Raw genomic sequence first — 25,664 nt, 5'->3', positions numbered from 1 at the left:
GACCGTGGCTCAGGAGGTTAGGAAGTGCATCTGCAACCGGAAGGTCGCCAGTTCGATCCCCGGGCTCTCTGTCCTGGTCGTTGTGTCCTTGGGCAAGACACTTTACCCTACCGCCTACTGGTGTTGGCCAGAGGGGCCGATGGCGCGATATGGCAGCCTTGCCTCTGTCAGTCTGCCCAACTGTAACTGCCCAACGGTTACAACTGTAGCTGCCTCCACCAGTGTGTGAATGAATAGTGGCATTGTAAAGCGCTTTGGGTGCCTTGAAAAGCACTTTATAGATCCAATCCATTATTATTAATGACTTGTGACTGACTGATCCTTAGCCAATGATCTTAAAAGGTTTACCATACTTTAAGTCTAATGGGGACCATAACTTAAAAATAATGTTCAGTGTTTCAGTGCGTTTCATGATTGAGCTCATGAACTTCGCTATAAATATTTATACAGTTTTAAGTGTAAGTGGTTTAGCCCTCTAGAGTCGAATCAAATGACCAATTAAAAACGATGTGGCAGCAAGATACACCATCGCTGAGTCTCCATTTCAACGTATGTTATCGTATGTTGCGACAGTGATACTGTGATTTTTAGGATTTGTATTTAGTGTTGTTGTTTTTTGGTTTTCTCGAATGTTTGTTGTGAGGCAACTTCTGAATGTCACAGACGTTGGACAAAGAGCCACCACAGGCAAACTGTGCAAGCTGTCTCCATGTGGGAACCAGAAGGAGTGATGAACTGTGGAAGTGTCAGACCTGTGACAACTGTAAAGTCAGGTTGTGCAGTTTTTAAAGGTAAATTCAAGTATTCAAAAAAGCCACTTGTGCCTTTGCCCCTATGTGACTGTGCACCACCTTCTACTATGACCCCTGTGAGGATTTTTAATTTATCCTCTCCCAATCTGTCATCTGCCCATCTGTCCCTCGTCACCACGACTAATCTTACACTGTGCAGTTTATGTAAAATCTTAATTAACTCAAGAAGTCTCAAACTGTCGAGCTGCAACAACAAAACATAGTATTTTGCTTAAAGAAACCCCAAAAAGTACACAATAAAGGAGGAAATGCAGCGTCTGTTGGTTGTTGCTAATTCTCTGAAGTAAAGAGCTTGTATCAGAGGCCTGTCAGATTAGATAACAAGCAGAGAGAGCTCCTAATGATCCCACAGACCCTAGACAACATCAGACTGTCAAAACACACAAATTCTCTTGTGCAGCCATAACTTTCACTTTCCGCTTCCACCGCACATAAACACACATGAACACACATAGCCTGCAGATAACACTTGGGTGTGTGAAAGATCAGGCAGAAACCTGCAAAAGAAACAACAGCTTGACACCTGAAGTCATGTAACGGCACCTTCCATCAGACACTGTTAATGAGAACTTTTTGCACTGTGCAAAAGATCAGAAAGGTTTCCTCTTTTTCTTCTTCTCTGGCAATTTCTTTATCTGAATCCTCGGGTTTAGGAAAAACTGGTTCTTGAACTACACAGGTGTGCACAGACTGACCGAGCAGAGCAAAATCTGAGCATGCTCTAAAGGAACTCCAGGTCCAAAGAGGAGACAAAACTGATGAAGGCATGTTGGACGACCAAGATGAGATGCTTTAGTTCGCAGACTGTGAACTATTTATGGGCTACACAAGATGTAGTCTGTCTATGTTCAGCTAATCTGACTGAACTTAAAGTCTCTTGGTTACTTCCTCTCCCACTCTCCTTTGCATTTAATTGTTTCTTTCCCATTCACTTTGTATCCAGTTGAAGCTGCACAACTGAATACAGTATGAACACTCGGTTGTGATTGGAAACGGGATTAAAGGAGAAGTTTGCCATTTATAAAACCGTGTATTTGGTTCATGATGTTAAAACTGGTCTCATATTGTTGTGAGTTTAGTACATCTGAAAATGTTTAGCTTAGCACAAAGAAACAGAGGGAAACACATCGTGTAAGCAGGGTGATCAAAATAACCTGCAATGCTACCCATAAAAAGGAAAAACCATAGCAAATTTGAATTTCAGCCTCTCAGGCTTTTTATTCAGCTCAAGAGAACTTAAGTACTGTTTTGACCTCTGTACGCAACTCACAATTTCACCACAAATCTCAAGTTTTGCTTCTGTAACTTTGGATTCAAGCCGAGCAGATTTTAATGTTACAGAGCCAAACAGCAATTTTGATTGGCCGAACCCACAGTCCCAGCCAGAAGGCAGAACATCAGTTCAAAAGGGTGACCAGAAACATGCTCATTTTGTGCACAGCGAATGCATACTGCTGGATGGCCTGCACTGAAAAGGCAAAGTAACCCAATGGTTTGTTCACACCCTGCCCAGCCTGCTAAAATGTTCATACAAAATGGACAATCGTCAACACGTCAATGAGTTGGAGGAGATCCAGCACACACGCGTGGTCAATGGACTTGTAGTTTATTTTTGTGGCTAGATGCACACAGACATCATCATGTCACCTGTTTTTGGACTGTAGCCATACACAGAACAAAAAACTACCCAAAGACACCTAAAGACATCACACTACAAACACAAGCTCACACGCAGTCAATACGCAAGTAAAGACACTAAACAGGAACTGACATATACAATACTAACCAGAAACCTAACCTCTGAAATATAACATAACCCACAGAGCCTTACACTATGGGGACTGACTTGTTTTGGTGCAAGATGCCAATAGTCTGTAAAACAAAAAAGTGTAAAAACAAGATGCACAGCTAAACCACTTCTTAGTTTGGAGCAGTAAACTTCCTGAAGCTACTCAGATAACAGGCATTCCCTTCAACGCTACATTTTTTGTATAGATCACACACACATTACATAACATCAGTCGGTTACGATTAATTATTTGTCATTACTTAACATGACCCTGTTTGCTGTCTCCCCCTCTTTGCAATCTTCTATCCCATCCATCTTCTTCTCAGAATTTGACACTCTGTCCTCACAATCCTCCAGTTTTCCCCTTGCAGTCTTAATTAGCACTTCCCCAGCTGCCTGGCAACCATCGCTGGGGCAACAGCATCATCTGCAGCCCCCACAGCGGGGACAACGGGGGCTGAGGCCACTCAAGTCTTCGGGTATGGGCAGGCGGGGAGCTGACCATCCTGCAGGGTTCGCTTTAGCGTCATAGCGTTGATCATCACCACCCATCCATTATGATAACCATCAGCATCATCGCTAACAGTGGGCCTATCTTAACTGGCTGCACCCTGCATGGTGAGCCTCAGCAGGGGGGCATTCTGGGAAAAAAAAGTGATTCATACTGTAAGAACAGCAGAGTTGATGCATACAGAGCGACTTCTCCGAATGGATAAAATATGATTTAAGATGCGACGCCAACACTCTGCAGACTTAAAACTGGCTCATGCACATGGCTTGAATCACTGAGTGAAAGGCACTTAAATAATTTTCCTGGTCCTGATTAATTCTCGGGACAACAGACATGTTTCTGAGATAAGAGCAAATCCGTTTAAGAGAGAGTCAATGACGGAGCGCACAAAGCAAGAGCCCAGCGTCTCCTCAAATTGATTATCGATAAGGCGGTCGAACTCTATCAGGGGTTTTTATGCAGCAGGAACATTTGTCACTGGATAGGCAACTCTTAGTCATGCCTGCTACTGAACCCGTACTGGTGCAGATATCTTCAGCTGAGCGACGATAAAACAAACAGCCAATCATGTGCTTTGTTAAAAACATTTCATTTATTACGGTTTAGTAGTTGGCACTAAAGCAACATTGTAGTGAAGAATGAAAATGATTGTGAGGAATCCATTTGTTGCACTCGGAGGAGGATTTGGAGGCAGCACGTGTGCCGTTTGAATCCACAAAGAGGCCTTTTGATGCAGTTTCAAGGTCAGTGGCTCAGTCTGAGTGCACCCAGGAGGCTTTAAAAGTTAAACGAACAGGAGCCAACGTCTTCATAAACCTGCTCCTCCGCTGATGTTGTCTTTGATGTAAATGTGTGAGAAGGCGCTCATTAGGAAAGCATGATGTAGTATTCACTTTGTCTAAATCTTTCACAGCACACTTGATGTTTCGAAAACATCTCACGGCTGTACTGTAGTATCTCCTTCATCTGCATTCATGCCGCTTTCAATTTAATTCAATCCAATACAGTTTGATTTATATAACACTGGCTCACAACAACAGCCATCTCTTCATCATCATAAAGAGCCAACGGTTTCAAAGAAAACCTCAACGAGCAGACTCGGCAACAGAGGGGAGGAAGAATTCACTTTTAACATGTAGAGACCTCTGGCAGAACAAGTGTTAGGGATGCACAGTTGGTGGGGGTGACAAGAGAGAGAAGAGGAACAAGGAAGGAACAAGATGTTTTCATGAGAAGCACAAAAGTGAATACAAACAGTGCACATGGACACATTTGCAAACACACTGTGCCCAGCATGCGGATAAATATGCAGGACACAAATCAGACAGGAGTAAAGCAGCAAAAAGCAAGCTTTAAAGGGGGGCGAATAATGTTTTCCCTCATTTTCTTTCTCAGACTTTAAAAAAATATGGTTAATATATTTGCAAGTTATACCAGTGAGTGAGTGAGTTATTTTCCACTCTCTCATCTATATGATTTCATTAGACGTATCTCTTTAAAGTTACTCTTTAATAAAAATACTGGAAAAGAACAGTAAACTTCTACCTTAATAATAAAAGTTGAAACTGAATATTAATATTCCAAGAGGGAAAACTGAACTGTCTTTTCAGAAAAATAGACCAAAACCAAAACAGGAAAACAGGAACACGAGAGGAGCACAGGAGAGACAAGAAGTCAGAGAACATGGGCTGCAAACTCAGGTAGGCAAACAAACAGAAACAAACAGATGTCCTGACAGCAAAGGAGTCAGGGAAGAGAAGGTTATATATACACATGGAGCGGAAAGGGAAATAAAGAACAAAAGAAACAAATCAGGGAGAGACAGCCAATTAAAAAGGGGGCGAAAAACAAAGACTTCAAACTAGCAGAGAAGCAAACCAAGAAATAAATAAGAAACAGGCACAGAAACACAGGGGACACGTGCAAAAGTACAAAATACTAAAACACAAGAGGGGAGCCAAAGAAAAACTTTGAAAGCACATAGTACCAGAACGGCTGTGTTAGGAAGAAATACCTGACAGAACCAGTAGTGCAAATACACAATATGCACTCTAACTGCACTGTGTGAACACCATCAGGTAGTAAACTCAAATACGAGAATTTAGAAACTTTGCCATAAAGTTCTGTGACATCATTATTTTAAGGAGTTTTCTGTACTGGGCCTGTTGTTAAAGGGTATTCGGTCCATTTGGTATACCTGTAGTGAGTCTGTTTGGTCTTGCTGACACTAAGTCAGACTCGTTCCTGCTGGGCTTCACCATGGTAGCCATTTTTTTGACAGAATTTCTTGGTGCAGTCAAAGTGGTGAAAAACAGGCCCAAGTCTTCACATTGTCCCTCTGGCTTCATTGAACATTACCATCTACAGTAGCTCAGGCTAGAGCAGTTTGCAGCTCAGTGTGAAGTAGCAAGAAGGAAAATTAGCACCTCCAAGTCAAAAAGCGCATCCACACTGAAACGACTAGCAGTGATGTGACAACGGGAAACAGCAGAAACTCTGCGACATTCAGTGACTTCAAGTATGAATGGGTAAAACTACTGCTGGTGATCTTAAGTTGCCAAGTTCTGGGTTAAACTTTTCTCAAGTTCAAGGCAAGCGATTGAACTATCAGCAACTACCAGTGAGAATAAACGATGCCACTGACTGAAACATTTCAACATGGTAATTATATGAGAAGGTTACCTAGGCAACTTGAGCCTGGAATGTCTGCCAGCTACTGACTTCTAGCTACAAAGTGACAGGCGACCAGCGAATTGCTCTTGTGTGGACACACCCTTGACGCCATGGATCTCTGTAGGAGAAAGGTTAAATGTCCACTCGAGTTTGGGAAACAGCTCTTGCCCCAAGTGGAGGAGTTCAAGAATCTCAAGTTCTAAGGTTGTTGTTTGTGAGTGAGGATAGGATGGATTGGTGCAGCGTCTGCAAGGATGAAGAAGCTGTTGTGGTGAAGAGAGTGCTGAGTGTGAAGCAAAGGTATACACTTACACAAGGTCATTACAAAAGGGCCATGGACACAAGTGCAGAAATGAGTTTCCTCTAAAGAGTGTCGGACAAGCATTTAAAAAGGCAAGGAATGGAGTCATTCCGGAGGAGCATCTGGATGAGATCATTGGGGTCTAAACAAGCCGTTTAAACTGGACAGTTAGTAGATTTTAATCTTGTTTTTCACCACATAACCCAGACATTTTACAGTCCTAATTCCTTGTTGTTCCTCAGGTCTAACTCACTGGTCACCCTGTAATTTAAGGCAGGTTCAGACAACGCCTTTACATTTTAAATACGAGTTTGAAGCTGCGTTTGAGTTCAACTTCATTACCCCATGCACAAGGTAACAACAGAGTAAAAACAAAAGGTTTATGGTGATGTTGTAACCCATATTCTGAGCTGTGCCCTGAATGTGAACCCTGCTACAGGTATCCTCTTAAGTCTATACTAAGCAGCAATTTAGCAGAAACACAATAATGTGTGGATGATTACAGCTAAATGATTTCCTGAACATAATGTGATACCAAATGCGTGACTATGCCTGCCTGTAATGAAAGTCACATGGTTTTCCTACACGGTTTGCCAGTGGCTGAAGTGCCATCCAGAAGGGCAAGGGAGAAGGAGAGATATTGTATTACCAACTTCCTGTAACATTAATGCTCTTTGAATTGGCCTTTTGTGAGTCACTCTCTAAAATGGATAAATGAAGCTTTTTCAAAGACATTACAGTCACGTGTTTCATCTGAAGTCTCATCGCATACAGTCTGTCAAACTGGAGAGTCCAAATAAACAACAAATTTGTTGTTGTTGTAAGTCTGTCATGCGCCGCACACACTGCCTGTAGTCAGTGATTTAACTGGCTCTCAGTCTTTTCTGTTGATTTTTTAAATAAGTTTATCCAGATGCTGAACGCAATCATATGAACACTACCAAATATAGTGTCTATTGTTGTGAAAACAAAGGTTAAAACCAATTATTTATATTTATATTTATATATATATATATATATATATATATATATATATATATATATATATATATATATATACATACATATATATATATGAAATTAAACTTGTAAATTACACTTATTTTCCCTAAAGACAACTCAGACTTATCATAATAACTTTTACATTTATTATTAAAAGTGAACATTTTTGTGCTTAAACATCCATTTTCTGCAGCTTAGCCAGGTTGCGGGTGTAGCATAATTAACAGAGAGAGAAGCCCAGATGTCCCACTTCCTTGCTACCTTTTCCAGCTCTTGTGGGGGAACGCTGAGAAATTGCCAAGCCTGCCAAGACATGTAATCTCTTCAGTGTGTCGCGAGTCTGCCCTGGAATCTATTCCCAGTTGGACTGGGACTGTTCAGTGTGGAGGAGTAGCAGATCTACTTTGAGTCCCCTGGCCTTAAATGACCATATTCCTCAGCCTATCTCTAAGGGAGTGCCCATACACCTTCCAGAGGAAACTCATTTCTGCACTTTTGATTTTATTCTTTCAGTCGCTACCCACAGCTTATGACCACAGGTGATGGTATGAATGCAAATCAACAGCTTCGCTTTCATGACCAGCTCACTCTCCACCACAACAGTTCAGTGTGGTAGCGGCATCACTGCCAAAGCTGCACCAATTGGCAGCATTAACAGTCGAGGGGAGAATGAACCTCCCACTCCCCTGACTTGTGAACAAGACCCTGAGATAATGGCGCTCCTGTGCCTGAAAGCAGCTAATCTGAAAACTGGAGTGAGCACTCCACACTTCTCCAGCTGAGAACCATGACCTTAATGTTGTTTACATTAAAAAAAGGAACAATATGTGTTATTCGTTATGTGAACTTGCAAACAATCTAAAATGACACCCCTGATTTAGACCGTGTGTCTGATCTCTCAAAACGAGCATCTGGTCAAAGCCCAAAAGAGGGACCAAGAATATCCTGGATAATGTATGCCAGTTCTTTCTATAGCTGCTGAACTATAATGTGTGTGGCTGTGCCATGTGATTTTGTGCACATGGGATGAATCATTCACACTTGCGCTGGTGGAAGTCAACCACACACTGCACATGTCAACAAGGCGTTTTGACCAACTTTAAATAGCAGTGCGACTGAGGCTGGATTTTGTGGCTAAATGAAGAAAATCAGTGAAGCACATGACCTGCCAGCTCTGTGGGAACTGAGAAGGAAATAGGTCAGAGTTTATATACATTATTTACACCCGTCTGGGTTAAAAGCTGCTCCTGCAGTTACTTTGCATTTGATCAAAACTCCAATAACAAGTCAAAACAAGAACCTGATCAGAAGCTGCAGGTTTGGAAAAATCTTAAGAGACAAAAAAATTAGGGACAAAAACATAAAAGAGGGGACGAGATGACCGAGGAGAGTTGGAGCACAAGATGCAGCTCCTGTTGCTCCAGCCAGCAGGACCGACTGTGAGACGAGCACATTGAGGACAGCCACTGAGGGAGAAAAAAAAAGGGGAGGCAGAGAAACAGGGGAGGCTATTTCAGGACTTGGATGACGCCTTTCACGACCTAAAAACTGAATTTAGAAATGAGAGGGCTGATTTCTCTCACACCTAGAATAACTGGCAAACTGTTGATGTCCAGCGAGGTCAAACAAGTCCTCGAGTCCATCATTAGCAGGTGAGCATGTGTGTCTATGTGATTCTCTTTGATCTGGGCATTAACGCCTAATCACAAGTCCTCTCACATATACTTTAGGGTTAATGAACTCGCACATTATTCTTGCTAAGCTGTAAAGGGATGGGTGACCCAGAAGATTGCTATTAATGCAACATCGTTCCAGGTCTTTCCATATTCATAAATGAAACTGCTGATGTGGAGACGAGTGGAGAAAATGCTGGAGAAGAGTCTGGAAGGAGCAGACTGAGGAAATGAAAACAAATAAGAGTTAGAGGAGGAGAGTGCAAGTGAGGAAACTAGATCTTAACACTTTGTGGACTCCACAAATCATTCAAGTATACGTTTACTTACAGTTACAAAGTTTAAGACTTTCATTACATAGGTAGTGAAGACTTTAAATTAAGGTGGGCTATAAAGATTAGTGCAATAAATTGAGCATCTATATATATTAAATATGATAAAAAAAAATCTCCCTTCTGTTCCTGAGTTACTGTGCTATATAAACACCAGAAATATGGAAAGTCAATGTGAAGTTGACCTTTGACCTTTTTAATGTAAAATGCCATCATTTCATTATTATATGGTAAAACATTAACATAGACATTTATAGTCTGCTAGATCACAGAGACCTCTAACCTCCAGACTGTAACCTACCAATAAGGAGGTTAGAGTGATATAACAATTGGAAAGTTGGAGGTCGGTGTGAGTGTGCACATGAATATTAGGCAAGGTGCTTAAGTTTAGAAAAAAGGACTTGCATTGTTTGTGTGTAATTGGGTGAATGAGGCTTGTAACTGGGCTTTGAGTACGCAGAGTAAGGTGGAGCAAACTCATCTTTTAGTTCAAGACGTTGTGCAACATGAAGTTAAATCCCCTTCAAGTCTTCTAGACAAATCATTTATCAAGAATGGGGCAGTCATGTGGTCACTGTGACGTTCACCAGTTCATCCTTGAGTTCCAGCGAGTGTTAGTGTTAAATATGAAAACAGTATCTGTTTCACAAGATGGGATTGATGAGTAACCTGAAAACAAAAAGCTACAGGCGACATGAAGCAACGCAGCAATTTGGAGCTGAACTGACATGTTGTTCAACCGCATCAGAAAATAAACGGGTGATCTTAGATTGTTGAGTAATATCCGGAATATAACATCTTACCAAACTAAATCCAGTAATTAGACCAACGTTACGAAAACAAATATGTCATTAAAGAAAAGAAACGTGGTCATTTCCTGCACACTCGTGCTACAATAATCTGACTCCTGTGGAAGGAAAGAAGGAAAACAGAGTAAATTTTAAGGAGTAGAGGAATAAAAATAACTTTCTCTAAATGTGACAGTCAAGTGCATACTAAGCTCAGGGCAGGTATCGATCTATCGATGCTGTACTGCTGCACACAGCATCCACTTAAACAGGCTAATGCAAAGCTAGCAATGAAGAACCTCTGACCCAGAGAGATAGTAAAGCTGAGTATATCGGTCAAAGTTAAAGTTAGCATTATTGTCAAAAACCATATGTACAGATGATGCACAGAAACACTAAACAACTAAAAAATAAAAAGATACAACTTTAATAAAAGCCTTATATACAACACAACACAACACAGTACAATACAGTCTTCTATACACAATCCAGCAATGCAACCAAAACCAGTCAGGCAGTCAGCTTTCTGCAATAAAGTAAAAATCTTGTGTATGTCCTTTATGACAGTGTTTCTCAACCAATGTGTCGTTAGAAATGATCAGGTGTGCCGTGGTTCCACCTGATTAGTACTCTAAGCGACCAGCGTAACGGGCAGAACAATTATATTCTCTTCCACTAGAGGGCAGTACAGCTACCTGCTCTAATTAAATGGGTTGCCAACTGCCAGTAAAACCGAAGAAGACGAAGAAGTGTGAGATGAAAAGAAAAAGTAGCCAATCTGACCTGGGTCCTGGAGAAAATCCCGACCCAGATGAAGGCCCTAGCATGAGTAGTGGTCAGAAGAAAGCAAAAAACGTATACCGGGGACAAACTGAGCCAATTCCGCTGTACCTGGTGTGCGGGGAAAAAATGACCAATATGCTTTTTGAGACATTTTTGTTTAGTGGTGTGTGATTTTTCGAATTTTACTCAACACTGACCTGTGTGTTATTTAAGGATACAAAAGGCACCTAACTCAAGGGATAAACCATTGTTGTTTCTACACATAACACACAACTTATCACTGAACCAATTTTAGACACTTTATTACGAGGAACTTGTTGCAAAAACGCATCTCACCATGTCTTTAGCTCAGTCTAAAAGAATGCCAAAGGTAACACAGTTTGACAGGTGTAAAATTGTATTTTTACACAAACAAGGTCATTCCCAAAGAGCTTTTAGCCAAAAACTTGGCATAGCTCAACAAATCGTAATTAGAAATGTAGACATGTGGAGGACAAAAGAAGAAATGGCAGCACTAAAAAACAAAAAAAGTATCTGAAAGTCAGCCAGCAAAAACCTGACGTAGTACCTGAGAGATGAATCTGGCCCTTCAGTTATTCCATCTGCTGTTTGAAGTCTCATTAGTAATGGTCTCAGTGGAAGAATGGCTGTCAAGAAGCCACCCCACTCACCTACCTATTTCCTACCAAAATATAAAGGAATGAGTGGTAGCTCAAGACTATAGTTAATAAGTTGTACATGATGTCAGGGTGGGTTTTGGACCAAACCAGTTTGATCGAGCGATTAAAGTTCATTTTATCTTACATAAAATAAGTATTGATATATTTAATATATACAGACAATAAACAATGTTCCTCTATAAGAGGAACAATAAACTCAATTTCTGGGCTAAGTGAGCCAGAGTTGTATTTTTGTATTTTATATCCTTCATATCGAAATCAATCCACAGACTGAGAGTTTTACAATTGGTTCTGTTAAAGTCAGTTCAAAACTGTCAATTTAAAGCATCTAATATGTGAAAAGTTGCATGAAGGATGTTAACAAACTGCACATTTTGTACAAACTTCTATTTATTCTGCAAGGAGTCTGTGGCCGTGATCAATAAGATTATAAACCCCCAAATTGCCTTTTAAGTAAAAATCCTCCTAAATCTTTTGAGGCAGGAGCAGATCATACCCTAAATCCTGCCTTTAGCTCACTCATACTCCCCCAGCTGTCCCAGCAGATGGTCCAACCCCCTGAATAAAAAACACATAGAAACACACACATACACAGTATTTCTCTCTTAGTAAACAGACACACTCAACACACACACACAAACAGCTCATTCACACTGACAGCTCTGACCCAGGTGACAGGAAGAGAAAGCAGGAGAGAATCAGGGATGAGAGGATGGGGTTATGTACAGGAAAGGAGAGAGTGGAAGAGCGCAGTCCTCTGAGGGAATGAGAATCGGATGTGACATGACAGCAAACCAGACAGCTTGTCTTTGCCATCCTCACCGACAACACAGAGCGGCTTTGAAGTCAGATTTTACCTTGCGCCTTTAACGCTGACTTTTCTGACCCAGTTTTGTACAACTCACTGTGTCACTGCAAACTCTCTCAGCTGTGAACACCGGCAGCCTCACAGATCTACTCACTTACTCTGAAGAGACGAGGAAAAGCAGCAGGAGTCACAATCACTCCATTGACTGTTTCCTCCTCTGACCGTTCTCCCCACCAAACATAAAAACTAAAATGATGTGCGCGTGACTCTCAGAGTCTGGCATCCCATTTCCTGACAGAAGGAAGCACAAGAGGAGTGTGTCTGTGTGTTGTCATCCTCACCCCCCTCTCGCACATGCTCGCACACTTGCACATCTCACCCCTGACTTTGTCTCATGAGTCTCCTTTTGATGAGTAGCCTAGCTGAGGTCGCGCCCCCTTCCATTCACCGCAGATGGTGGCACAATAACAGGCGGAGAGCTGAAACAGACTCCCCCTGAGACGCCTGCCGCACCCCGACACAGAGCCACGCAGCTGCCGCAGGGACCCTGGTGATATAGATACCCATACACCCCCCCCTGAAAAAACCCAGACCAAAAGTCTAAGACTCGTAAAATCCACAAAAGCCTCACCGGGGATCTGGGATCAGGAAGCTGAACATACACACAGAGAGACTCATAAAAGTGGGAGCACACAGAAACACATGCACCCTGGAGCGACTGCTGTCTCGCCGGATTCTGAGCTGAGAGCAAAAACAAAACAACGGACAGGACAGAAGAAATAAAAAACATGTTGATGTGAGTCAGCTGATGGCTCAGTCTACACTTCATCTGCACTCAGTGATTCCAGAAATCACATCACATGGTTTTTAATGATGATTAGAGCATTTTGTTTGGCTTCCAACACAGCACAACTCAATAAAAGTAACCATTTCAGCCTCTAACGCAGTAAACAACTCTAGAATCTATATGAAAGGATCACAGTCCTGGGTTTTTGGATTCTTTGTTATTCTAGAAACTTCATAAGTCGTACCTATAAGAATGCAAAGTCTGTGATGAATTTTACAAAAAGGGAAACGAATTCAGATATGAGCTCCACTGTTTATGTCTTTATTTTTGTAAAATTCTCTCAGCATGAAGCTGGCAGGATTTGCAGGAGATCGATCGCTGCAGACTGGGTGAGGACTCCGAGGGCAGTACTTACGACAACACGGCCACACTTAAACACACACCCGCCCACGCGCGCACAACCAAAACAGTCTGCTGTGTGTGAAAACTCGTGGGCCGTGCCATTCAAACGGAGTCTGGCAGAGATGAATGCGGGTGGATGTGAATCAGGTTTTTAAACAGCAACGAAAAATCGGAATCCGAGTGATAAATGTGATAAATGTCAGCGTGACTGATTCATTTCACGGTAGTTATTCAGAGCAGGACACAGACAGCGACAACTATGACAGTGATAAATGCCAAGGATATGATTTACGTAATTGTTATGCAGCGTTAATAGAGTTCGTTGTAACCGAGACGTTTGGCGGGCAACAATGGGGCTAAAGCCGTGTCGTTTCTTCATGTGAGACCGAGGCCTGGAAAGCGGCAGGTTTTCATTTTGAACAATCACTTCGCCGGCTCATCTCGCTGATTAATTCATTCAAAGTTTTATGAAGAATGTTTTGTTCTAATTAAAACCTATGTCAAAGATGTGAATTATCAGCATGAGAAAACAAATTTGTTTCTGAATTTGCGGATGATCTCTTTGAGAATGATGACCACTCTGTGCACCCTGTTACGCATGCCCCAGTGGGCCGACACATCCGCCATCTGGTTAGTGTTTTCTTGCATCCTCATTAACCTGCTCTCTTCTCTGCTTCACTTCTAGTGCTGATTGTCTGCGGAGGCACACCTGCTGAGCCTCGCCTCTCCTCCATCAGCATCGGTATTCCTCAGATGCTTTTTGAAGTTTCGCTTATTATTAGATGAGTTGGGAGTTGCTGCCTGCCTCTCTTATTTGTGTTCAACACTTGCAAGTAAATTTTCTTTTGTAGAAATAAACGTTTCCTGAAAGGCAGCAGTGTTGTGGCATCTCTTTTGAGCCATGAACCCCTTCAGTTAGTGCAGGGGCAGGCAGCATTTCTCCCTAGAGAGCCATACTGACTTCAATAAAGTAAGCAAAGAGCCAGACATTGGATAACTCAATCGAAACCAGGTTATATTTAACATCTTGCCAGTTGTCTGAAATATACCACTGCATAGATCACTGATGAAACAGATTGCTCTGAAATTGAGTTAAACAGCGGTACAGACTTCCTGCAATCATTGGTCTTCAGATTCCTGTGCATGGTGCTCCCTCTGATCGACTGGCTGATTCATGGGTGTTGTTTTCCTGTTTGCTATGTCTGGCCCAAAGGCTATATTTTACCCTTGTGAGTTTATAATTTCTTAAAGTAAACCCATTATGCTCATTTCAAGCTCCATATTTTTATCCCTTGATTCTACTAAAGATGCTTTGCATTAGGGCTGCACAATTAATCGTTACAAAATTGCGATCTCATTTCGAAATGACAACGATTTAAAAAAAAAAAATTACAATTGTACTGCATTTTGTTCCGGGACTTAAGCTGCATGAAAACAAGCGCTCACTCTTCCTGCTCAACAAATGACAAGGGCGGAGGCTTATACCACGTGATACAGAAGTCAGCTGGCAGGGAAAAAACAACGGAGAGCACGTGAGAGATGACGAAGCTGTAAAGGCCAAGAAAGTGTCAGGAGAAAATCCGTCCCGATCAACCACCCATACATCAATAACGGGAACCTTATACAGCGCTTCCCTATACCCGTCGAACTCCCGCAGGCACAAAGAAATTACGGAGGCTATCACTTATCACCTGACCAAAGATATTTATATTGGAAAAGAAAATCGTGAGAGAATCGTGATCTCAATTCTAAGCAAAAAAATCGTGATTCTCATTTTATGCAAAATTGTACAGCCCTACTTTGCATGATTCAGAAGTTCAGTATAATGCTTATTTATCTTATGCAGGGTTGTTGTTGTTGGTCTTGTTGTAGCCCCTGAGTTTATCTACTGTCTAAAACAAGTTGTTTCAATGCCTCTCCTTTTATCCAACTTTTTGGCTGATTGGCTGCCCCTTGCAAATAGAAAGTTAAAACAGCGGGTGGGAGGGGCTGAGAGTCAGAGATGTATGTATGATGACCATAACTTGATATCTGCTCTCAGTGACATCATAAAGAGCCAAGAGAATAAAAAAAAAAAAAAAAACTGAACCAGAGCATTTGAAGCAGTTTTTTGCTGACAGGGATTACTTGTACATACACTTACCTCATTATCATCATTGTATCAACTGTAATGTATCATCATTATTATAACAGCATATTTATACTAGAAATTCTGGCTGAAATTATTTTCTGCCAGACGTTGTTTGACTTGCGCCTGTTTATAGGATAACCCACAGTCAGGTTAGGAACCATTGCTCCGGGAGAAAATCCCCCACAGATGTTAAATAAGTATATGTTGATGTAAGGTAATGTAATCGCACATAGCTGTAGAGAACAAAGAATCAGATTTCAAACTGAATAATCCATTTTAAGATACCATGACCGAGGCCACAGCACTTGGCCGTTTATTATCATTTCAGTCATCTTTAGGAGCAAATACTTGCATTGCAATTATCTGCAGGCTAGTATTGAGTACTTTTACCCTGAAGGTAATGTGCATTACAGGCTGACAACATAAGTATAAATGAGTGCGGGATAAAAGACAAAGAAAAAAAAAATCTCTGTAACTGACCGTGTGAAGTGGTCCACAATCGCTCCCACCAGTTCACCCACTCTGTCCTGGTTGGGGCACAACTCGCCTCGCTGCAGGCACAGCAGGACGTCATCCTGGGAGGACGTGTGTAACGCCACCATCTGGTCGACCCCGGTGGTCACGCTCACTCCGGTAAACTGCGGAGAAAGAACACGTTAAAGAAAGATCTCAGCCAGATCCAAGCTTGAGCTCATGCTTTGTATGACTTTTCATGTAATATGATACACTGACAGATAAATAGTCTCTAGTGAGGGTCTTATAAATAAATGAATACATAGATTTTAATAATTTTGGTGCTTTTATTGATAAATTGCTTGTTATTTTTTCTGATTATGGCGGCATTGGAACTCCATACCCTTTACCTCCAAAGGAGTATTTCATAACTGCTGCAATGCTATTTTTATTTTAGCAAAAGACCAAAGGTGAGAATTCTCCTTCCTCTAAAGCCTCATGCATGACCTGCCTATAGGCTGAGTGACCTTTAATATTCATCGACACAGATTGCAGCATTGGGGATTCATTTGTATAAAATTGTCAGGGATTATCACATCAATGTACAAAACCTGTGAGTTTAATACAGTACAGCGCAGCATATCTTGGATCAAAAAAATTCAATGCCATAAATGAAGCCAGCGGATTATTTCTGCTCAGAATATGTAAGCTGGAGGTGCACGTGTGTGGGTGCAGTGAAGGGGAAGTCATGAGCTGTGACCCAGTTGGAATTAATGTACTGATTTACCGCAACGGAGGGAGAGGAAGGCGGCAGGGTGCAAATGAAAGAAGGACTATGAGAGACCCATATAGGTCAAAGACAAAACCAGAGGAGACATGCAAACAGTGTCATGGGTTTTTAGAAAGCAAATGGAAGGACAGAGTGGACTAAGCCTCTTACGGCCTCCAGCCATACAGGTTAATCCAGCAGGGACGACAATGTGCAGGATGTCCCAGCACCGACAAACGCTGGTTAAACCTGCCCTTCAGTGAAGGGGAAGCTGCACAGCTGATCTAGCAGCGTGATACTTTTTACTGTGTTCCAAACATATTTTATAAATTACATTACTTTACTTTGTTCTATTGTATCTGCAGCACTTCTCTTTGCAGTGGCAGTGCTTAAATTACAGCTCTAAAATAACACAAGATGGATTTGATATGAGGCTCATTTATGATCTTTTCAGTTAATCGTTTACTTCAGTCTTTAAAGTTTCACTAAATAGACAAACAAACTTTGGCTGCACAGTACAAGACCATATCTTTTAGGTGCTCACTCTGTCAACCCAACAAAAAAAATCTAAAAATATCCAATTTATAATTACAATATAAACGTCACAAATTTAAGAAATGCAACTGCCCTGCATTAGACATTAGGGGCTGTTTTAAGTTTTTATACTTTGCCTTGATTATCTGCTTTATTCTTATGATTAAGGTTTAAACTGGAACATAATCTAGGGGTGTCAAACATAAGGCCTGTGGGCCAGAATTGACCTGGCAAAGACCCCAATCCAGCCTGCTGGATGGCTTTGGAAAATGTGAAGGAGGGCAGGAATTTTGAACTTTTAAGTCTTTCTTTGCTAGTTTTACAGCTTTTCCTTCCCATAAAAATCTCCCTCATTCACAAGTAATAAAATGATAGATATCTGTCATTTTACACATTTCTCCTTACAATTGAAGCTCAAAGACTCATGCTGACTGATTTCTTTCATTTACAACAGCAGCATTTCTTTACCATGTAGGAAAACTGAGAAATAATGTTGAATATTGCACTTTTTTTGTCTTATCTCCTTGATTAAATCTGTAGTTAAACTTTTTACATCAACAGAAATTGGAGTTTTACGGGTTCAGCCCACAGAAAATCAAAGCGGGCTGCGTGTGGCCTGCAGTATAAAATGAGTTTGAGGTCCCTGACCTATGAGAAGACTTCATGGTAGATAAATCGAACCTAAATTCAATCAAGACTGACTCAAAAGAGAGATAATACAAAAAAGCAAGACATGTCCCCCAATAAATTGTAAATTAGTATCTATGGGAGACTTCTATACCTCAAAGATCACGCTCTTTCCTGTTTTATTTTGAAATCACTGCTCCTTGTGTATTCCTTTCATTTTTATTTCTTCCTTTTCCTTGTCCCCCCTCATTGGTCATCGTCTGCTCCACCTTGATTAATCCCACTTGTTCACTATTTGCCAATAGCTCACCTGCAGTATATAAACTCGCCATCTCCTCTGTTGCTGTGAGATTGTGTTGTTGTGTAAAGTTTTCCAGTGTTCCTATTGTTTTTAGTATTCCTTCCTAGCAGTCTTTTAATTTCACTTTGATTTCTACTTTGAACATTTGACTGTTCTAAATAAAAGGAGCATTTTTCACATAGTTTATCTTATAAACAAATCAAAAGTTTAATGACTGGAAATACTCCAGTGTGAGAAACGTCCATTAACTTTCTATCAGTTATTTAAATGACTAAATGTTTTAACAGTAACTATTTAAGCTTACAATATGTTTATGCAAAGTGAATGCTTAGTTTTTAATTTTGTCAACATTTTTTGAAGACTGAGTAAACATAAGCGCCAGTTAAAGTCAGGTTTTCTGAATTTGACCAGTCAGAGGTACAGAGCTCGTGTTTTGCTTCAGGTTTTGACCTCAGCTGTGACCTGGGTGAGAGTCAGAGATGCACTGCTTCTTTAATGCTGTATTCTGAGTTTCTGACCTGGATAAGACTCATATTCCTCATTCTGAGCACCAGAGTCTAATGGCACCAGCTATCTTTAGCCGCTCCGCTGCTGCATAATGATAGTTTTTAACCCTCTGGCATGCAAGCGCTCTCTCTCTCCACCTCTCTTCTATCACTGCTGGACGTCCAGCTGTGCTGACTCATTACATCTCACGAAGGTGTTCTCAGTGAAAGCTATTTTGCATTCAGTACCTGAGTCACCTCAAAGTCTGATGGCACTTGGCAATCTCCAACTTTTGTTGGAATCCATCTTAATCTCAGATTCCTCAGTGAGGAACTGGGTAAAAAATGGGATGGAAATATCATAAACTAGACAAACTATTACATACATCTCAATTTTTTAGTTCAGTTTAAGAAGTTTTTCTGGCCAAAAAAGAAGGTGTGCTACTAGCTATTACAAAACACACACAGCCACTTTATTAGGTACAACAGTTAAACTGCTCATTAAGTCACTAATCAGCTGATCACATGGTGGAAGCGCCATGCATTTAAAGATGCAGACACTGTAAAGACAATTACATACATTTAATTCTCTTAAATATATGTAATATGTATGAGAGAGCAAAGACATTAAGCTGCTTGGTCAACAGTTCTAGAGTTGGTCTCCTCCAATCTTGACTGCATGCTTACAGCCCTGCTTTAAGACGCCTTAAGTCTGTGTGGTGATAAAAACATACTTTTACCCGAGACAGAGGTAAATGCCAAATGTCCAAGAAGGTTTTTCTAGCATTAAATGCACCATCACAGTACCATAGAGGTTTGGCTAAATGCCTCTACCTGAAACAATACCACCCCCCACCCCACCCTTTTTTTTTAGATATAAAAAGAGACCCAGTGTTCCACATGTTAAATTCTTTAGTCAACCCTTCACTTTCTGTATGTTTTCCCAACACCAAGGTTCATGCATCAAGCTGTAGAAGAAAATTATGATTTCTGTTATTTCAAGAGAACTTCAGCCTCTTGCCCTGCAGAGCCAGCAGCCCTTTGAGATTCCTGATCCAGTTTCTCAGCTGAGGTTCGCCCCATATGGCAGAAAATCTAAAGCTAAGCTTGGCAGCTGCCTCCCAAGCATGACCACAGCGTCACATGTTGACAACAAAACCTAACGTACACACACAAACACGCACACAAACACTGACTGACTGATCAACAACCTCACAATTCTTAAAGGTCATCAGCCCTGAGACCCAAAGGAAGACAGTGTTCTCTCAGTGTGAGTCCTCTTATTGCTCTTGTACTTGTTGATGGATGGCTGTGACCTGGGTCAAACAGGACGGAAGATGAGTAGGTGTGTGTGTGTTTGTGTTTGTGCGTGTACACAACTGAGGGGACAGAGTAAGAAATAAAGAGCAGCCAGAATAAAGCACAAAATGTCTGACCACATTCATAACAGCTGTTATTTTTGTATTTGTACCACACTTTAAGGACAAAACCTTTTATAAACCTCTGTGATTTGTCTTGGTTTTGTTCTGTGCTTTGTTCTTCAGGAGCTAACAGGAGACTAACTAACGGCATGAGCTACACCTGGGTCCAGTGAGCTTGGCTGAAAAAGCATGTTTTTGCAGTAGTTGTGTCTCCCTTGCTTTCTGTCCTCATTTTGACATCAGCCTTCTGATTTGTACTTGCTTATGGGCGGCATGATTTCTGGACTTATTTATTGCCGCGCATTTTACTGACTTGCTGAACACAAGTACAATAATGTTTCTTCAGTGCTTTCATGTATGCTGTAATGTTCCACTTAAGTGATATTTGGATGGTTACAGTTCCTGACTTGGGAATCTACTTTTTATGTGCCTTTACATAATAATGTGAAATCTTGGTCATTTTCATGCTAATATCAAAATGTTCTGTCTAGTCAAGGCTCCTCCAGCTGGAAGGCCACAGTTACAATCCATCAATCCATTTTAAAAACTGTTTATCTAGTTCACATCTGCAAGGGTGCTGGAGTGATCTGTCACAGGCCACGAGGCCTTGACACCTGTGGCAAATTACAATCCCCAATTACCCTAACACAGGAGCGTCCAACTCTCAGCCTCAAGGGCTGGTATCCTGCAGGTTTTAGATGTGTCTTTCAACACATTTGATTTAAATGGTTAAATTACCTCCTCAACATGTCTTGAAGTTCTCCAGAGGCCTGGTAATGAACTAATCATTTGATTCAGGTGTGTTGACCGAGGGTAATGTCTAAAACCTGCAGGACACCGAACCTTGAGGCCTGGAGTTGGAGACCCTTGCCCTAACGTGCATGTCTTTGGACTACAGGAGGAAGTAACGAGAGAGAAGGGAGAGAACATGATGGCCTGTGGATTCAAACCAGTGCAGCAATGAGCCGTCCAGTTACAATTAATTCTCAGCCACAAACATTATATGCAATATATGCGTTTGTACTATTTATCAGAAATGTATTATGATGAATAACTCTGCAAATTCTGCACCAAAAGAGTTGAGCAGACATTCAGTCACTCTGAGACCACATGAAAGCACAAAATAAGTATAAGGACAGTAAAGTGAATTTAGTACTGACTGAAGCAATTAATGAAAAATGAAAGTATTTATTATTGTATTAAAAACTGTAAAATCATCATATGGTCTTATGGTAAAAAGTCAATGCCTGCAACTATGAGCATTGTTGGGGACACTATGTTTAATCAGTCTGGGGTTTAAGGGTGAGAGTTATAATGTAATCAGGCTGTGGAAATGAGTAACATATGCTCAGATCCCAACAGGATACATTTGCAATGCTGGAAATATTGGATAAAGACAGCAGGAGTGAAGATAAGAGAAGGGATTTAGAAGGGAAGCTAGCAAATGAGTCTGTGTGTGAGCTTGCATTCAGAGTGTATGCTCTCCCACGTGAGTACTTACTGAGTCTAAAGGAAGCTTCTTCAGAACCTTATACTGTTTCTTTGGCTCTAATTTGTAGATGTACTTGTCTGTGATGAGCAGGCCTCGGTCTGTGCTCTTGTTGAACCTGTTCACCTGAGAGAGCAGAACAGGGGAAAGAAAAAGCTTCAGCATGTTTGTTCATTTTCTATTTTCTGTGAAGAGCCCTTCATGCCTCTTGCAGGATCTTTTGGGTTATTTCATTTCAAAAACAGGTTTTCCTTGTAAAGCAGCAAAGAAGCAACACACAAGAAAACATAAAAAAGACTGTGGTGGGTCTGTGAGTCGGGGGTTACTTCAGTTCACTGTATCAAAGGCTACGTAACTTCAAATATAACTAAGCTCTACTCATAACTTAGGCGAAGCCCTCAATGTTCAGTCCCTGATATGGAAAGTATGGCCATTATTATCCTCAGGGAGACGATAAGAGGTTCAGCATGAGGTAAAATAATAAGCAGCGCTTCATTCAGGTTAAGGGAACTTGAGGACTGAATTCATAGTTCAGTTCCTTTTTATGATTGATCCTCAGATTACTTCCTGAGAAGGCTGTGTTCACTGGTTTGAACATGAAATATTGAAAGATGAGCTGTTACAAAAGAGAGGAAGCATGAGGGGGTGGAATGGGAAACACATCGAACCAGAAAAACATCCCAAAGCTAAAAGGAAGCAGCAGAAGAAAGAAACTCCTTGTGGCTACAAAACAGACATTTCCATTTCCCCGTGTTCTTTCCTCACATACTGTACCTTCCTACAGAAGCTCGAGAAGAGGACCTGACTGTACTCGTCTTTGTTCTTCAGCTCCTTGGAAATTCGGATGAAGCTGGCGCTGGTCTGAGGGCAGTCTCGGGCCTGCAGAAATGAAAGACCAGTATTATTTCAGGAGGTCGGTTGAGGCGACGATCTTCAGTACAGATGGAATAGGAATGCACTTCGCTGTTAGTCACAAAACTCCAGGTGACCTCTCCCAGCCTCTTTTAAGCCTTTTTATCGCTTTAATTCCATAAGCAGCAGATCAAAGCTCAAGGCCCCTGGTTGCTGTTACCAGACACGGAGCCTGACGTGCCGTTTCAGAGGGACCAAAGCTGATGAGAAATACATTTGGTGGCAAATCTAACACTCTGTTATAGTCTTCCTCCTATAAAGTGCAGCTATCACGGTCATTTTTTAAACATTTCTCCTACAATCTATTTTACATGCTTTAATATATACAGTACACTGTTTAAAGCTGTGGTTCCCAGACTGTGTGCACTGAAGAAATCCAGGTGTGACCATCGTACATTCATTTTGCAGTAAATAACTGCAGACAAACTATATAAATAAATTCAGTCTCTGTATCAGTACTTTCTGCACACTCGTTTCCCTTAAAAAATCTCTTCTATCAAAGTGAACCTCAGTCTGTTTGAGGAGTATTATGACAGCATGACACATCAAAGGCTCTGACTGACAGCAGGGAGAATACAAAGGGGAAAACAGCTCACTTTCTTGTGTGAATCAAACCACAACTAACTACCAGTCCAGCCTATTCGCCAACTAAAGAAAAGAGAAAAAAAATCAGTAGGGAGCATAGAAGAAAGTTGAACTGCCTAATGGCTTCATTTGCCTGGAGATGTCAACGTCCCTTAATCTGAATGTGTGCTAACATGACGCCAAGAAAGCCTAAAGAGCCACTTGGAAACCAAATATCCCCTCTGAGAGAAACTAGGCCTACTTCAAAAGAGCACCGGATGCCAACCAAGAGGCTCCATGACTGCCTGTTGATTGGTGTGAAGGTGTTTCATAAGGTGATGGAGGCAAGGTGACACTTCTCTCTGTTGTCTGATGCTGTAATCAAAACATGTCAGAAGACAGAGGATATATTTTTCACAGGGATGCATACTGGTTTACTCTTATATTATGGCTTATCGTTTGGAGTTATTTGGAAACGGTAAGTATCCAAAAAACCTCTTAGTTTTTAAACTTGTACCAGCTTCTCTGGTTCCAGAGGTAAATCTGAGTGCTACTGAGTGAACTGATATGCTAGTGTGATTCCAAATTACTACCAACAGCTAAGATTCAACATCTCTGACTATATATAAAAGATGAATGTAGCCACCATTTTTGCTGAATGGGAAAATCACTGTCTAAATATGTTCATTTAAGTAATATGAAACGGGGCAGGTTCAGGCACTTTTTCCAGGTCTTAGTGTTGATTACCTGAAAATTTTCCTTTGTTGAAGCTTAAGACTGGACATGAACCCCCTGAACTCGGTGAACTTACAATCACAGTAAGGATTCAGCCTGACTGAATGCCACGATGCATGCACTAATCTACAGGTCACTGTGGAATTAAATGCAATCACATGAACTTAGATCCCTGAAGGAGGCCAGCAAGTCAGGGGCCAGCTGACAAACTAGCAAAGGGAATGTCTCAGGACTCTGCGGCAGTCACGCTCACGCTCCCCGAAGGCATCTTTAAAGTCAGAAAACAACCTCATATTAGCTGGTAAATGAAGCAACTGTAGTATTCATCAATAAAGGGCTGTGTTCACATGAACAGCCCTCTTTTGGTCACAGCCCAAGGCACATCACATGCACAGTATACATTCACAACAAAAGATGATCCTATACACAGCTGATTGTTCAAGTCTTTTTTCATTACTGTGATGAATTTGTGTGAAAATTTCCTGCCAGTGGGCTGCAAAATATCCAGCTGAACTAACTAAATGGGAGTCATGTGAAATGACAACTGCTTAAGAAATTCTTCCGTTTTGAAAGTTAAAGAGGCAGAAAAAACAAGCGGAAAACTATAAAACTACAAAATGCTTTAATGTTTTTATCAGTTCAGCAGTGTTTGAGAATCTATGTCACTATTTTAACATTGATATGTTAAAATATATATAAAGAAACAAGTTTTGTTTTTTTTTTAATTTTGAAATCATGTTCTGCCTTTCCAGGGAAGCCACTGAGACTTATTTCTACTGTTTTTTGGGTTTGTTTGTTTTTTAAATCTGGAGTGGAAAGTGTAAAAACGGCAGAAAAGTCAACTCCAGCTTTTCAATAAAATGCATTGCAATATCATTTCAGGTGATTTCAAAAGTAGTTCTGCTTTTCTAGCTGAGATTTAGGTGTGCTGTCTGAATCACAATAATCGCAGACATAATGGCTGGTTTCTTAGTTTTAGTTTTTCCATCTAGTTTATTTGGTGGTTATAGTTTGCTTTTATTCACTGTTTCAGTTTATTCTGCCTCGCGTGTGTTTCTCGTGTCTTAAGTATAAATCTGTGTTAGGTGTTCTCATGTTCAAGAGCTAGTTTGTCTTGTGTGCTTATTATTCAGTTTTGCCTCCCATAATTGTGTTTCACTGATTGCTTGCACCCAGGTATTCTCCACAGCTGTACTCACTTCTTCTAAGTAGCCTGTGTGTACAACAACCCTCAGGTTTAATGTGTTTTGTTGGTGTTTTCTCTCTGAAAATGTTGCCAATACATTTTTATTTTGCTCACATGTTTTCCTTTCTTGCAGATATAGTTCCCTGTTGGATTTTCTTTGTTTTTCTTTGTACTATGCTGTCAGACAAAAGGTCATCAAATGCACATACAAGCTTCCATTTTGTCTGTGTGTCACAGTGACGTCACAGAAAGGTGGATGACAAAATCTGGATGAGCCCTACTCCAGACTTCTGGTGGTCTACAAGTGAAAGTTATTTACTTTTGCTTTGTTATCTGTAAAACTTAATGCACATATAAGAGTGGCATTATTTTTCTAATGACATCTCAAACATGTGACTTTTTTTAATGAATCACTGATATATATATATATATATATATATATATATATATATATATAATGTACTTCTTTACACTTAAAGAAAGTTGTTTTATTATTGTTTTGCTCACTAGCTATTTGCCAAACTGTATTGAAACTATGAAAAGTGTGATGTAAACTGGAAACAGAGACTGTTCATCTTCAGACAGTAAATGGTGAGACTGCAGAAAAGTCAGCATCTTTTAAGCAAACTTTAGGAGCACCAATCTCCTAGTGACCTATCCATCCATCTTTGCTGATCACACATCCCAGCATCTATTCACCAAAAAGTGTGGCGTGC

At 40.8% G+C, this 25,664-nt stretch overlaps 1 protein-coding gene across 2 annotated transcripts in view; it reads right to left on the bottom strand.

The window, feature by feature from the left end:
- Positions 1-25,664, bottom strand: part of myo1g (myosin IG) — a 66,263-nt gene that overhangs the window by 8,618 nt on the left and 31,981 nt on the right. For both annotated transcript variants that reach the window (XM_086280825.1, XM_086280824.1), the window contains exons 19-21: positions 22,326-22,430; positions 21,564-21,677; positions 15,953-16,110 (exon numbers count right to left, since the gene is read on the bottom strand). In XM_086280825.1, the coding sequence (XP_086136951.1) occupies positions 15,953-16,110; positions 21,564-21,677; positions 22,326-22,430 (377 nt within the window). The remainder of the gene's footprint in view (positions 1-15,952; positions 16,111-21,563; positions 21,678-22,325; positions 22,431-25,664) is intronic.

The sequence above is a fragment of the Aulonocara sp. 'chitande type north' Nkhata Bay genome, linkage group LG22, assembly GCF_057382095.1.
Source record: "Aulonocara sp. 'chitande type north' Nkhata Bay isolate Kocher_YH1m ecotype deep benthic linkage group LG22, A_spYH_male_GT1.1, whole genome shotgun sequence".
Classification (NCBI taxonomy): Eukaryota; Metazoa; Chordata; class Actinopteri; order Cichliformes; family Cichlidae; genus Aulonocara; species Aulonocara sp. 'chitande type north' Nkhata Bay.
The sequence above is the reverse complement of the archived record's forward strand: the minus strand, read 5'-3'. Positions and strand labels throughout refer to the sequence as shown.